The sequence below is a fragment of the Heterodontus francisci genome, chromosome 13, assembly GCF_036365525.1.
Source record: "Heterodontus francisci isolate sHetFra1 chromosome 13, sHetFra1.hap1, whole genome shotgun sequence".
Lineage (NCBI taxonomy): Eukaryota > Metazoa > Chordata > Chondrichthyes > Heterodontiformes > Heterodontidae > Heterodontus > Heterodontus francisci.
Window position 1 is genome coordinate 23,382,600 of NC_090383.1, and position 16,677 is coordinate 23,399,276.

At 42.5% G+C, this 16,677-nt stretch overlaps 1 protein-coding gene across 1 annotated transcript in view; it reads left to right on the forward strand.

The window, feature by feature from the left end:
• The window catches only part of pygb (phosphorylase, glycogen; brain), a 155,527-nt gene that overhangs the window by 46,813 nt on the left and 92,037 nt on the right, over positions 1-16,677 (forward strand). The window contains exons 5-6 of the mRNA XM_068044523.1: positions 687-818; positions 16,016-16,127. Of these exons, the coding sequence (XP_067900624.1) occupies positions 687-818; positions 16,016-16,127 (244 nt within the window). The remainder of the gene's footprint in view (positions 1-686; positions 819-16,015; positions 16,128-16,677) is intronic.

Sequence of the window (16,677 nt, forward strand, 5' to 3'; positions counted from 1 at the left end):
AAAAGGATATAGAGGCACTGGAGAGGGTGCAGAGAAGATCTACAAGGATGATATCAGAAATGTGAGGGTATACATATCAGGAAAGGAGGAACAGGCTGGGTCTCCTCGAAAAAGGTTGAGGGGTCACCTGATCGAGGTCTTTATAAAATTATGAAAGGTTTTGATAGAATGGATACAGAGCAAATGTTTCCTCTTGTGGGGAAGAGCATAACTAGAAGCCATCAATATGATAGTCACCAAAAAATCTAATAGGGAAATCAAAAGAAACTTCTTTATCCAAAGGGTGGTGAGAATGTGGAACTCAGTACCACAGGGAGTGGTTGAAGTGAATAGTATAGATGCATTAAAGGGGAAGCTAGACAAGCATATGAGGGAGAAGGGAATAGAGGGATGATAGATTTAGATGAGGTAAGATGGGAGAAGGCTCGAGTGAACCTTAAATGCCAGCATGGACTGGTTGGGCCGAGTAGCATACATCTGTGCCATATATCCTATGTAATCCACTCGTTTATACTTTTACTTCAGTTTTGTCACAAAAATAAATATTTGCACTGTTTTATATTTTATATTTGTTTTGATTTTTTTCTAAATTACAAAGAAATGCATGCCTATAGAAAACAAAAAAATTAACAGGAGATTATAAATTGTTGCCATTATGCTCCCTTTGTTTATTTATTCATTTGCAGGTAGAAGAAGCTGATGATTGGCTGCGCTATGGTAACCCTTGGGAAAAGGCACGACCAGAATACACCCTTCCTGTTCATTTCTATGGACGGGTCGAGCATGCTGCAGGCGGCATCAGATGGGTTGATACTCAGGTGCGTACCGCTTAACCTGCAGTATGTAGAACTATTAAGGGGGACTACAGATTGCTGTTGCACTATCAAACTATAGTGGAGTGGTAAGATACCAATTTTTGCTTGTGCTTTTGTCGCATGAATAATCTTTATGTGCCGCTGGAGAAGTCAATGAGAGAAAGTGAGGTGCTTTCCATCAAGAAGGGAAGATTAATTTAACCCCCCATAAATCTAGAACCTACCGTTCTACAGTACAACATTTTGGAGCTCAACAGAGAAAAACCCTCAATTCCTGCCAGCAAATGATGTTAGTGCTAGAAGCCTGGGTGTACACAGTCAGTCCGTTGAAATGCATTAAAGATGTTCATACCTCACACAGGTAAATAAGCCTGGAAAATCTCAAGAGGAAGTGCTTTTGTTTTTAATTGATGGTGGAAGGAAAAGATGTGGTTATATAAAAATTACATTATTGGAAAAGAAAACAGTATTCTACTGTAGGCCACTTCGTAACAGATGGGTACAAAAAGGAATCTCCTTTATCTCAAGGGGGCTGGAATTCAAACAGGAGGAAGTCATGCTTCCGGTGTATAGAGCCTTGGTCAGACCTTACCTGGAGTACTGCGTTCAGTTCGGGGCGCTGCACCTCAGGAAGGATATATTGGATTTGGTATGACTGAGGCAGGAGGAGTGCACTGTCTTTCTTAGTTCCACTTCTCCACAGGTCACAACATATATTGTTACAAGCGCGGTAGAGCAATGCACTGTCAGTTCAGTTCCGTCACTCCATATTATTTAAAACTTTCCACCCAACTGGAAAACAGTAGTAACCCCCGGAATAAAACAGACCAAATCAGGTATCTTTAGACAACAACAAAGTAACTATTTATATAAAAAACTAAATCTTAAACAGTATTAACCACATTGTAGGATGGGGTATAAAGGAAGAAATAATGGCAGCTTGTCAGAAAGGTACAGTGATAATTATGGGGGAGTTTAACCTACATATAGACTGGAAAAATCAGATGGGCAGAGGTAGCCTAGATGAGGAGTACATAGAATGTTTTCGGGATAATTTCTTGGAACACTATGTTCTGGAGCCAACCAGAGAGCAGGCTATATTAGAACCGGTATTGTGCAATGAGATAGGATTAATGACCTCATAGTTAAGGCGCCCCTAGGTAGCAGCGATCATAATATGATTGAATTTTACATTCACTTTGAGGGACAGAAGTGTGGGTCCAAGACTAATATTTTAAACTTAAATAAAGGCAATTATGAGGGCATGAAAGCAGAGCAAGGTAAAGTGAACTGGAAAATTAGGTTAAGGGGTAGGTCAATAGAGATGCAGTGGCAGACATTTATGGGGATATTTCAGAATATGCAGAATAGATACCTTTCAACGAGAAAGAAAAATTCCAAGGATGGCGCCCGCCATCTGTGGTTAACTAAAACAATTAAAGATAGTATCAAACTTAAAGAAAAACCCTATAATTGCGTAAAGATGGGAGGCAGGTCAGAAGATTGGACAGAATATAAAAAACAGCAAAGAATGACTAAAAGATTGATAAGGAAGGTAAAATTAGGGTACGAGAGAAAGCTAGCTAGAAATATAAAAACAGATAGTAAGAGTTTCTATAAATATTTGAAAAAGAAAAGAGTCCTATAGAAAATGGGTCTGGGGAATTAATAATGGATAATAAGGAGATGGCAGATGAATTGAACAGATATTTTGTATCGGGCTTCACGATTGAGGATACAAGTAACGTCCCAGTATTAGCTGTAAGTCAGGAAATGGAAGGGAGGGAGAAACTCAAATTACAATCACCAGAGAAGTGGTACTGAGCAAGTTGTTGGAGCTGCGGGCTGACAAGTCCCCGGGTCCTGATGGACTTCATCCTAGGGTATTAAAAGAAGTGCTAGTGAGATAGTTGATGCATTAGTTTTAATTTTCCAAAATTCCCTAGATTCGGGGAAGATTCCATTAGATTGGAAAATAGCAAATGTAAATCCTTTATTCAAAAAGGGAGGGAGACAGAAAGCAGGCCAGTTAGCTTAACATCTGTCTTGGGGAAAATGTTAGAAACTATTGGTAAAGACGTTATAGCAGGGCACTTAGAAAAATTCAAGGTAATTAGGCAGACTCAACATAGTTTTGTGAAAGAGAAATCATGTTTAACCAATTTATTGGAGTTCTTTGAGGGAGTTACATGTGCCGTGGGTAATGGGGAACCGGTGGATGTATTGTACTTAGATTTCCGGAAGGCATTTGATAAGGTGCCACATCAAAGGTTATTGCACAAAATAAAAGCTCATGGTGTACTGGGGTAACATATTGGCATGGATAGAAGATTGGTTAGCTAACAGGAAACAGAGGGTAGGCATTAATGGGTTATTTTCTGGTTGGCAAGATGTAACGTGTGGTGTGCTGGGGCCTCAACTTTTTACAATTTATATAAATGCCTTAGATGAAGGGAACGAAGGTATGGTTGCGAAATTTGCTGATGACACAAAGATAGGTAGGAAAGTAACTTGTGAAGAGGACATAAGGGAGCTACAAAGGGATATAGATAGGTTAAGTGAGTGGGCAAGGATCTGGCAAGTGGAGTTTAATGTGGGAAATGTGAAATTGTCCATTTTGGCAGGAAGAATAAAAAAGAAGCATATTATCTAAATGGTGAGAGATTGCAGAGCTCTGAGATGCAGAGGGATTTGGGTGTCCCAGTGCATGAATCGCAAATGGTTAGTATGCAGGTACAGCACATAATTCGGAAAGCTAATAGAATGTTATCGTTTATCGCGAGGGTAATTGAATAGGGAGGTTATGCTTCAGCTATACAGGCGTTGGTGAGACCACATGTGGAGTACTGTGTACAGTACTGGTCTCCTTATTCATGGAAGGATGTAAATGTGTTGGAGGCAGTACAGAGAAGGTTTACTAGACTAATACCTGGAATGGTTGGGCTGTCTTATAAGGAAAGATTGGACAGGCTAGGCTTGTATTCACTGGAATTTAGAAGAGTAAGAGGCAACATGATTGAATCATATACAATCCTGAGGGGTCTTGACAGGGTGGATATGGAAAGGATGTTTCCCTTTGCAGGAGAATCCAGAACTAGGGGTCACTGTTTAAAAATAAGGGGTCGCCCATTTATGACAGAGATGAGAATAAATATTTTTCCCGCAGAGAGTCATAAGTCTTTGGAATTCTCTTCCTTAAAAGAGAGTGGAAGCAGAGTCTTTGAATATTTTTAAGGCAGTGGTAGATAGATTCTTGATTAGCTAGGGGGTGGAAGGTTATCAGGGGTAGGTGGAAATGTGGAGTAATCAGTTCAGCCATGAACTTGTTGAATGGTGGAGCAGGCTCGAAGGGCCGAGTGGCCTATTCCTGCTGCTAATTTGTATGTTCATATTAAGATAAACCTATGTCTAAAGACTTTGTAACTTCTTATTTAATCTTAACTCCCCCATTCACACTCATACATTAAAAAATAACAGTAGTTAGTTAACTGGTTTTTAAAAGTGGTGTTTGTAAAAATTAGCTGCAGCTTACGTTCCTGATGGATGAGGTATTCTAATGTGAAAGTAGTCAAAGGCCACTCGAGGGCTTCACATGGATTTGATGCAGTAGTCTGTTCTTACTCTTTCAAACTCTTCAGCTGCAACAGGCATCAACATTTCCTTTAGCTATACAAACAGTTTCTCGACAACAGAAAGCTTTTCTTCTTTAGGCAATTAACTCGGCCCGTAGCTCCCCTGTAGAATGTTTGCTGAGAGAAATGACAGCTTTCTTTTCAGTAGCATGCCTCAATGGAGAGTCTGCCAAAACTAACTGGTTCAGACCAGTCCCAGCCATCTCCACACACAGTCAAATCGAAACACCACACCATGTGACTTCTCCCTCTCTCCTGCTGTTGCCACGTAACAGTGCAGTTGCTGGCACACACTGCCTTAGAAATTCCTGAATTCTCCCTCCCTTAACAGTCTTAAAGGCACATGCTGTTTTCATCCGAGGAGAAAAAATTAATACAAGTCTGTGATAATATTTAAATACTCTATTTTAATCCCAGAATAAAATGCACAAACCAGGTTTCTTTAATAAATAACAAAATTATCAGTTTATTATAAAACGAGACTTATCCAGTAAAGAAGCCAAGTCTTAACACACAGATTATATATGAAAGTTCCCTTTTTAAACCTTACAAACTCACACTGAAAACTATGGAAATTCTCTCTGCAGAGGTCTGTTTTTTAAAAAAAAAAGATAAAGGATACTTTGGCCAAATACTTGCTAATTCTTGCAGAAAAAAGAGGAGATATGAAAGGATGTTAGTTGTCCCTTTCGATCTGGCATCCACATATACGGTGATGGGTCAGTGGGATATTTTCTAAAGCAGTTCTTTTCAGGCGGCATTGAGAATTAATCTAGCAGGTTTTTCCAGCTTCTCAGGAGAGATGTAGCACCAGAGATTTTTGTTGTCCCACACTGGATCTTTGCAGGGTTTCTTCAAAGAGGTAAAGAAAGAGGTGAGCTGGGTATTTTTTCCTTGGCAAGTTGATCTCCAACTGTCTTCAAAACAGTTCACACCCCAACTGAACTGGAAACAATATCTAAACCCCAAACAGAAAGTCAACCTCGTGACCTCCATAAACCTTGACATGTGGCTTCTCTAAACATCTTCCCCAGGTCACCAAGGTTTCTGTTGTTTATTGAGTCTAAAGCACATGATTTCCAGAAAAGGTTGTTTTCAAACAACATCTCAAGTGTCCTTTCAGTGAACTTGGTAAAAAAAAAATACACATCCATGGAATCTTTTCAGTTTTAAAACACAAGTCCTCAAAAAAAATTTAAAAATGGAAGCACTTTTATAACACCTACATCCTTGGAGGAATGAAACGCCACTTTTAAATGTGTTTCATTACAAAGAGTGAAAAAAACAGAAGATGAAAAATATTAAAACACATTTACGCACTCGGTCACATTCACTCTTTATCTATAGCTAATACAGTTCAGCTTTGTACCATCTTTGCACTCAGAAAACTCAAAGCAAAGTTAGATCCTAGACCAAGCATCAGCAATGTGGATCATCTTTAAGTGATAAGCTCGCAATTGTAAACTCCATCGAAATAGTCTGGCATCCTGGTTTTTAAAATTTTCCACAAAGGCTAGGGAGTTATGATCAGTATCTACCGGTGTCTCTCTCTAGTCGTGGCAGACATGGGCTTCAAAATGCTTAAGAGCTGGGAATAAGCCCAGGGTTTTTTTTTTCACTGCTGAATATCTCTTTTGGTGTTGATTTAGCTTTTTGGAAAAGTATCCCACTGGCCTTTCTATGCCTGATTCATCGTCTTGTAACAGGACTGCACCGACCCCCAGGTCACGAGCATCAATTGCTACCTTGAAGGGCTGAGTGAAATTTAGGGCAGCCAACACTGGTTCATTAATCAAAATGGCTTTCAGCTTCTCAAAAGATGCTTGGCACTCCTCTGACCACACTACCTTGGTTTTTTTTGTAGCAAATCTGTCAGTGGAGCAGCTATTGTACTAAAATTTGGTACAAACTTGCAGTAGAGACCACACATCCCCAAAAACCTCATGATTTCTCGCTGAGTCTTAGGGGTAGGAAACTCCATCAATGCTTGTACTTTTGTTGTTCTTGGCAACACTTGTTTTTGCCTTACTATATGCCCGAGGTAGGTTACTCTCACTTTTGCAAATTCACTTTTGACAAAGTTTATCACTAAATCAGCTGATTGTAATGTTCTAAACCCAGCTTCTAGTTGTTCCAAGTGGTCCTTCCAAGTATCACTGTATGCCAGCACATCATCAGGGTAAACCACACAGTTAGGAACAGTTAGCTATCGTTTGCTTCATTAGTCTCTGAAAGGTTGAAGGAGCATTTTTTAGCCTGAATGGCATCACTTGGCATTGGAAAAGACCGTCGGGTGTGACAAAGGCCAATATTTCTTTAGCTCACGGTGTGAAAGGAAACTGCCAGTATCCCTTGAACAAATCTATTTTTGTAAGAAACGTGGCACTGCCTACTCTGTCAATAAAGTCTTCAAAACAAGAAATTGCGTAGGCGTCTGCCTTTGTTACTGCATTAACCTTTCTGTAGTCTATGCAGAGTCTAGTTGAACCGTCAGGTTTAGGCACTAACACGACCGGGGAACTCCAACTGCTTTTAACTGGGTTCAATTAGGTGATTTTGCAGCATGTATTGGATTTCTGCTTTTACCTGGGCCTGTTTCTCTGGACCTAAGCAATAAGGATGCTGTTTCATAGAATGGCATTCCCCCACATCCACATCGTGTGGCTAAGGTTGTACATCCTGGCTTTTTTATATTCGTTCGTGGATGAGGGCGTCGCTGGCTAGGCCAGCATTTATTGCCCATCCCTAATTGCCCTTGAGAAGGTGGTGGTGCGCTGCCTTCTTGAACTGCTGCAGTCCTTGGCGTGTAGGTACACAAGCAGTGCTGTTAGGAAAGGAGTTCCAGGATTTTGACCCAGTAACAGTGAAGGAATGGCGATATGGTTCCAAGCTAGGATAGTGTGTGGCTTGGAGGGGAGCTTGCAGGTGGTGGTGTTCCCATGCATCTGCTGCCCTTGTCCTTCGAGGTGGAAGAGGTCGCGGGTTTGGAAAGTGCTGTCGAAGGAGTCTTGGTGAGTTGCTGCAGTGCATCTTGTCAATGGTACACACCGCTGACACTCTACATCGGTGGTGAAGTGAGTGAATGTTGAAGGTTGTGGATGGGGTGCCAATCGAGCAGGTTGCTTTGTCCTGGATGGTGTCGAGCTTCTTGAGTATTGTTGGAGCTGCACTCATCCAGGCAAGTGGAGAGTATTCCATCACACCCCTGACTTGTACCTTGTAGATGGTGTACAGGCTTTGAGGAGACTAGAAGTGAGTTACTTGCCGCAGAATTCCCAGCCTCTGACCTGCCTTTGTAGCCACAGCATTTATGTGGCTGGTCCAGTTCAATTTCTGGACGATGGTGACCCCCAGGATGATGTTAGTGGGGGATTCAGCGGTGGTAATGCCATTAAACGTCAAAGGGAGATGGTTAGATTCTCTCATGTTTGAGATGGTCATTGCCTGGCACTTGTGTGGCACAAATGTTACTTGCCACTTATTAGCCCAAGCCTGGATGTTGTCCAGGTCTTGCTGCATATGGACATGGGCTGCTTCAGTATCTGAGGAGTTGTGAATGGTGTTGAACATTGTGCAATCATCAGCAAACATCCCCACTTCTAACTTTATGATGGAGGGAAGGTCATTGATGAAGCAGCTGAGGATGGTTGGGCTGAGGACACTACCCTGAGGAACTCCTGCACTGATGTCCTGGGACTGAGATAATTGACCTCCCAACAACCACAACCATCTTCCTTTGTGCTAGGTATGACACCAACCAGTGGAGAGTTTTCCCCCTGATTCCCATTGACTCCAGTTTTGCTAGGGCTCCTTGATGCCATACTTGGTCAAATGCTGCCTTGACGTCCCCTCTGGAGTTCAGTTCTTTTGTCCATGTTTGGATCAAGGCTGTAATGAGGTCAGAAGCTGAGTGGCCCTGGTGGAACCCAAACTGAATATCCGTGAGCAGGTTACTGCTGAGCAAGTGCCGCTTGATAGCACTGTTGACGACACCTTCCATCATTTTGTTGATGATTGAGAGTAGATTGATAGGGCGATAATTTACCAGGTTGGATTTTTCATGCATTTTGTGCACAGGACATATTTGGGCAATTTTCCACATTGCCAGGTAGATGCCAGTGTTGTACCTGAACTGGAACAGCTTGGCCAGGGACGTGGCTAGTTCTGGAGCACAAGTCTTCAGTGCAACAGCCGGAATGTTTTTGGGGCCCATAACCTTTGCTGTATCCAGTGCCTTCAGCCATTTCTTGATAATACATGGAATGAATTGGATTGGCTGAAGACTTGCATCTGTGATGCTGGGGAACTCAGGAGGAGGTTGAGATGGAATATCCACTCTGCACTTCTGGCTGAAGGTGGGTGCAAATGATTCAGCCTTGTTTTTTGCACTGATGTGCTGGGCTCCCCCATCATTGAGGATGGGGGAGATTTGTGGAACCTCCTCCTTCTGTCAGTTGTTTAATTGTCCACCACCATTCACAACTGGATGTGGCAGGACTTCAGAGCTCAGATCTGATCCGTTGGTTGTGGGATTGCTTAGCCCTGTCTATTGCATGCTACTTCCACTGTTTGGCATGCAAGTAGTCCTGTGTTGTAGCTTCGCCAAGCTGATACCTCATTTTCAGGGTATGCCTGGTGCTGCTCCTGGCATGCCCTCCTGCACTCTTCCTTAAACCAGGGTTGGTCTTCCAGCTTGATGGTAATGGTAGAGTGGGGGATATGTCTAGCCATGAGGATACAGATTGTGGTTGAGTACAATTCCGGTGTTGCTGCTGATGGCCCACAGCGCCTCATGGATGCCCAGTTTTGAGTTGCTCGATCTGTTCAAAATCTATCCCATTTAGCATGGTGGTAGTGTCACACAACACGATGGTGGTTCATGGACAGATGCATCTGCAACAGGTAGACTGGTGAGGACGAGGTCAGGTAGGTTTTTCCCTATTATTGGTTCCCTCACCACCTGCTGCAGACCCAGTCGAACAGCTATTTCCTTTAGGACTCAGCCAGCTCAGTCAGTAGTGGTGCTTCCGAGCCACTCTTGGTGATGGATATTGAAGTGCCCCCACCCAGAGTGCATTTTGTGCCCTTGCTACCCTCAGTGCTTCTTCTAATTGGCGTTCAACATGGAGAAGCACTGATTCATCAGCCGAAGGGGGTGGGGTGGGGGGGGCGGGGTGCGGTAGGTGGTAATCAGGCGGTTTTTTTGCCCATGTTTCACCTGATGCCATGAGACTTCATGGGGTCCGGTGTCAACGTTGAGGACTCCCAGGGCAACGCTCTCCTGACTGTATACCACTATGCTGCCACCTCTGCTGGGTCTATCCTACCAGTGGGACAGGATATACCCAGGGATGGTGATGGTGGTGTCTGGGACGTTGTCTGCAAGGTATGATTCTGTGAGTATGACTGTGTCAGGCTGTTGCTTGCCTTGTCTGCGGGACAGCTCTCCCAATTTTGACACAAGTCCCTAGATATTTGTAAGGAGGACTTTGCAGGGTCAACAGGGCTGGGTTTGTCGCTGTAATTTCTGGTGCCTAGGTTGATGCCGGGTAGTCTGTCTGGTTTCATTCCTTTTCTTAGACTTTGTAGCGGTTTGATAAACTGTGTGGCTTGCTAGGGCATTTAAGAGTCAACCACATTGCTGTGGGTCTGGAGTCACTTGTAGGCCAGACCAGGTAAAGACAGCAGATTTTCTTTCCGAAAGGACATTAGTGAACCAAATGGGTTTTTACAACAATTGACAATGGTTTCATGGTCACCACTAGACCAGCTTTTTAACACCATATTTTTATTAATGGAATTCAAAATCCAAAAACTGCCGTTTTGGATTCGAACCCATGTCTCTAGAGCACTAACCTGGTGCTCTGGGTTACTCGACTAGTGACATTATCAATACGCCACTGCCTCACCAAAATGTTCAGATCTTGGCGTGCTTGTCTGCCCGTTTCTTCATGGTTGTTTGGGAAGCTTTCAGGTGTTTCTGAGCCACTTTGCAGACTTTCGTGAGCCGCTCCCGGAGCACAAATACGTAATGTAACACAGAAGATTTGTCCATCTGTTTTAAAAAAAAACCTTTCTTTAATTAGTTTAAAGAACTTCTTATCTCATGTCCATAAATTAATTCAAAAGGACTAAAACCAGTAGACTCATTAGGTGAATCCCGAGTGGCAAACAAAAGAACTTCTAGCCTCTTATCCCAATCATGAGGATTTTCATGACAGTATGCCAAGATCATCGTTTCGAGGATCTGATGATACTGTTCTAAAGTCGTTTGGGTCTGTGGGTGGTATGCTGAAGACTTTAACTGTGTTATACCCAAGTTATTCATAACTTCTTGGAAAATTTTCAACTTTAAATTGGAACCTTGATCCGACGGAATCTTAATCGGTAATCCATATCTAGTGAAGAACTGGGTTAACTTCTTTACCACTACCTTATCAGAAATTGTTCTCAAGGGAATGGCCTCTGGAAACCGAGTAGCCATATCCATGATAGTGAGTAATATTAGTGTCCCAGTTTTATTTAGGTGAAGGTCCTACACAGTCTACCAACACCCTACTAAATGGTTCACCAAAAACAGGTTTGGGAATTAGAGGTGCCGGTTTTATGGCAGGTTGCGGCTTTTCCACAATCTAGCATGTATGGCATGTTTTACAAAACTGTACCATGTGCCTGGAAAGACCTGGCCAGAAAAATGTCGACCTATATGTGATTGGGTCTTACGGAGCCCCACATGTCCTGCGATAGATATTTCATGCGCTATCTTTAATATTTCCTGGCAATACTTGGGGGTACCACTATCTGGTGAACAACCATCCATTTTTCATCTATACGTCAATGAGGAGGACTCCACTTCCTCATCAGAATCCCATTTTTAATAAAGTAGCCTTCCGGAACTCCCTTCAGTTAGAGCCGATTGGGCCACTTTATTTAACTCTGGATTGCCTTGCTGAGCTTGATCAGAGAAGACTTATTAAACATTTCCTTCAGATTATCCAAATCCCCAAAGTTTCAGATATTCAGCTATCTGTCTGGTGCCAATTTTACCTCTGACAATGAAACTTGTTTAGCCATTGCTCTGGTCACTGCACAAGAAGAAAACATTGCTGGAACCTTTTCCTGCAACTGTTCTGTCTCTTTGACTTTACTTGATCTTTCTGTAACTACTGGAGAAGCTACTACCTTCGCTCTGGCCAAATCATTGCCCAGGAGTAGGTCAACTCCATCTACAAGCAAGCTATGGACAACCCTTACAGTTACTGATCCAGACATTAGGTCACACTCCAGGTGCACCAGATACAAAGGTACGGGCATATACTCCCAGCCGATACCATTCACTAAAACCTTGGCATTCAATGCGCTCTTTGGTGAAAAGTTATACCTTTCCTCAGCAAAAGAGTTTGAGTGGCTCCTGTATCCTAAGTATAACTAGAGGTTTACCTGCCTCACTTGAGGGATAAGAAGTTACTTTTCCTTATTCATGACCCCCGCACTCACAGCGGTATTTGTACTTGGCCTTCGGGCTGCAGTCAGAGCTACAGCCTGATCTGTCATACTCCTGGTCAGGGCCCCTTTCTCGACATTGACCTTGGGTGCCCAAATAAGACCCATGGGTTAACCCCGCAACTTCCAGCATTCTGCATGAAGGTGTCCCAGCTTGTGGCAAAGGTCTTTTGGACCTCACTTGCACCCTCACCATCTTCCTTTCTGACCTGAGGAGGAGATCCCGGAGCATTTCCAGCTGTCCCTTCTTGTCCCCGGCTACTTGCCTTCCTTTCACCTCCCCACCTTCTATCCTTCTCGGGTTTGTGGGGGTGACGCACAACTTAGACTTAAAAACAAGCTTGTAATCATCAGCAATTTCCACTATCTGTCTGGCTGTTGAAACCTTCTGGTTCTCTACATGGGTTCTTACCAACAGAGGGAGTGAATTTTTAAATTCTTCCAGGAGAATTATTTGCCTGAGGTTCTCGTATGTGGCCTCTACCTTTAGTGCCTGCATCCAGCGATCAAAATTAATTTGCTTTATCCTCTCAAATTCTATTTAAGTCTGCCCAGACTGTCTCTGGAGGTTCTGAGATTTCTGCCTGTATGCTCCAGGGACCAACTCATAAGCAGTGAGAATAGCCTTTTTTGCCATCTCAGAAAGCATGGCATAAACTTCGTGAGCTCTGCCCATCAACCTGCTCTGCATAAGCAGTTTGCAGCTTTCCTGCGGCCACTTCATCTGTTTGGCTTCAGGAGGGCTTGTACAAATGTCAACAGCTCTCCACTGGGTCCTGGGCTGGAGTCAGATCTTCACTCATCAAAATTTTTCTTTGAGCCAAGGCCACTCTTTTGACTTAGTTCTGGCTTTTTAACTTTGAATTCCCTTCCTTCTCTTTGAAATGCTTTCTCTTTTGCCCTTTTCTCTGTCAAATTCAAGTTTTTTTCATGGTCAATTCGCTTTCTTTTATTTATTTATTTAGAGATACAGCACTGGAACAGGCCCTTCGGCCCACCGAGTCTGTGCCGACCAACAACCACCCATTTATACTAACCCTACAGTAATCCCATATTCCTTACCACCTACCTACACTAGGGGCAATTTACAACGGCCAATTTACCCATCATCTGCAAGTCTTTGGCTGTGGGAGGAAACCGGAGCACCCGGCGAAAACCCATGCGGTCATGGGGAGAACTTGCAAACTCCACACAGGCAGTACCCAGAATTGAACCTGGGTCCCTGGAGCTGTGAGGCTGCGGTGCTAACCACTGCGCCACTTGTTCAAGCCTAAGTTTTTTTCATTCTTTTTCTTTGTCAAGTTCAAGCTGCCTCATCTGCAACTGAATTTTAGCTAATTCAACTGAGTTATCATCTGGATTGTCTGTTCCTCCTTCCAATTTCACATGGTGTGCCATTGCTTCAATTATGTCGGATTTCTTAGACCCTGGTTTTAACTGTAACATGAACCTTTCTGCTAATTCCTTTAGCCTAACCTTGGTTAAGTTTCTCACATCACTCCAGGAATACATCCTCCTTCCCCACAAAGGTTGTAGCAACTGACGAAGACATTCTGGTAGTGTAGACTTTATTGCATAAGAAACCAGTTTTTTAAAAAACTTTTCCTCTTTTCACTTATTATTACCTCACTTAAAATTGCATGTCGTTGACTTTAGGATTATCCGTCACAGAGGTGGGAAGAGTGCACTGTCTTTTCTAGTTCCACTTCTCCACTGGTCACAACATACAGTTACCAATGTGGTCAATCATATACTCTACTCTTTATCCCAGAATAAAATACACCAACCAGATTCCTTTAATAATCAACAAAATTCTCAGGTTATTATAAAACGTGACTTAGCCAGTAACGATGCAAAGTCTTAACACACAGATTGAGATTTGAAAGTTCCCTTTTTAAACCCCATACACATACTCTCACATGCACAGAAAAAACACAGAAATTCTCTCTGCAAGAGGTCTGTTTAAAAAAGACAAAACAAATACTTTGGCCAAATACTTGCTAATTCTTGCAGAAAAAAGAGGAGATATGGAAAGATGTCAGTTGTCGCTTTTGATCTGGCATCCATGTATACGGTGACGGGTCAGTGGGATCTTTTCTAAAGCAATTCTTTTCCGGTGGTGTTGAGAATTAATCTGGCAGGTTTTTCCAGCTTCTCAGGAGAGATGCAGCACCAGGGATTTTTGCTCTCCCACATTGGGTCTTTGCAGGGTTTCTTCAAAAGGTAGAGAAAGGTATTTTTTCTTTGACAAGTTGATCTCTAACTGTCTTCAAAACAGTTCACACCCCAACTGAGTTGAAAATAATATCCAAACCCCAAACAAAAAGTCAACCTCATGACCGCCATAAACCTTGACATGTGGCTTCTCTGTAAATATCTTCCCCAGGCCACATAAGAACTAGGAGCAGGAGGAGGCAATTCAGGCCCTCCAGCCTGCTCCGCCATTCAATACGATCATGGCTGATCTCATCTCGGCCTCAATTCCACTTTCCTGTCCGTTCTCCATAACTCTTCAACCCATTACTAATTAAAAATCTGTCTGTCTCCTCAAATTTACTCAATGTCCTGGCATCCACCGCACTCTGGAGTAGTGAATTCCACAGACTCACAACCCTTTGAGAGAAGTAATTTCTCCTCATCTCTGTTTTAAATCTTCTACCCTTATCCTAAAACTATGACCTCCCGTTCTAGATTGCCCCACAAGAGGAAACATCCTCTCCACGTCTAATTTGTCAATCCCCTTAATCATCTTATATACCTCAATTAGATCTCCTCTCATTCTTCTAAACTCTAGAGAGTAAAGGCCTAAACTGCTCGATCTCTCTTCATAAGACGAGCCCCTCATCTCTGGAATTAATCTAGTGAACCTCCTCTGAACTGCCTCCAATGCAACTACATCCCTCCTCAAATAAGGGGACCAAAACTGTGCGCAATACTCCAGGTGCAGTCTCACTAATGCCTTGCACAGTTGCAGTAACTCTTCCCTACTTTTATACTCTACTCCTTTAGCAATAAATGCCAAAATTCCATTTGCCTTCCTTATTACCTGCTGCAACTGCTTACTAGTTTTCAGCGAGTCATGCACAAGGACACCCACATTCCTCTGCACCAAAGCACTCTTAAGTTTCTCTCTATTTAGATAATTTGCATTTCTATTCTTCCGACCAAAATGGATAATCTCACACTTTTGGCCCATTCACCTAACCTATCCATATCCATTTGTAAATTTCTTATTTCTTTATTGCAACTTACTATCCCACCAAGGTTTCTGTTGTTTATTGAGCTTAAAGCACATGATTTCCAGCAAAGGTCATTTTCAAACAACATCTCAAGTGTCCTTTCAGTGAACTTGGTTAAAAAAATACACATCCATCCACTTTTCAGTTTTAAAACACAAGTCCTCAAAAAAAAATTTAAAATGGAAGCGCTTTCATAACAATGGGCGCAATGTAGATTCGTCAGAATTGAGGCTTAGTGGGTTATATTGCAAGGATAGTTTGCGGATATGACTTTAAATTCCCTTGAGTTTAGAAGATTGAGGGGTGATCTGATGGAGGTATTTAGAATGTTAAAAGGATTTGTTAGGGTAGATGTAGAGAAACTATTTCCTTTAGTGGGGGAATCAGAAACGGGGGAGCCTAATCTTAAACGTAAAGCTAGGCCATTCAGGAGCAAAATCAGGAAAGTCTTCTTCAAAAAAGGCGCAGTGGAAATCTGGAATTCTTGATGCCGGGAGTCAGTTGGCCTTCCAAGAGTGAGATTGATAGATTTTTATTCGGTAAGGGACTGAAGAGATCTAGAGCAATGGAGGATAAATGGAGTTAAGAGGCAGATCAGCCATGATCTAATTGAACAGCAGAGCTGGTTTGAAGGGCTGAATCACCTACTCCTGTTCCTGAGGAAAGTTACTTTATAATACCCTACACTGATCAACAAAAATCTTCATTGCAGCGAAACTTAAAGTTATCATATGACCTTAAATCATTGGTGTTGGAAATTATTAACATCTTTGCTGCTGTTGATGAGACCTATGCGCCAAATAATGACCTTGTGTTAATGAAACAGGTTGTCCTTGCCATGCCGTATGATACTCCAGTGCCAGGATTCAGGAACAACACTGTCAACACCATGAGGCTGTGGTCTGCCAAGGCTCCCAACGACTTCAACCTGAAGGACTGTAAGATGTTAGGAACTTCTCTGCAGTTGTGAAAATCTTGTCTGTGGTATCAGTATAAGCCTATTTAACTATTGTATGTATTCCACAATGAATGGCCTGCTGATGTCATCATTTATTTAGTGGTCCTCATGTGAAAGAATTCTCTGAGCAGGAATTGAAGAGATTTGTGGGGAGAGATCAAAGCTATAGTTTTGGAGATAAGTTTGTAGAAGATTTTTTAAGGGGAGGGAGAGGTGATGAGAAGAAATGTTCAAGAGGGATAGATTTAATGGCTGAAAAATCAGACTCCAATGATGGAGCAGATGCATTGAGCGACAAGCAAGGGGAATAGAGGAAACTGGTTGGAGAAAATTAGCTGTGGCTCAGTGGTAGCACTCTTAAAACTTAGTCAGAAAGTTGTGGGTTCACGTTCTCACTCTAGAGCCTTGAGCACAAAATCTAGGCTGACACTTCCAGTGCAATACTGAGGGAGTGCTGCATTGTTGGAAGGTGTTATCTTTCAAATGGCATACTAAACCGAAGCCCCATCTGCCCTCACATAAAAGGGCTC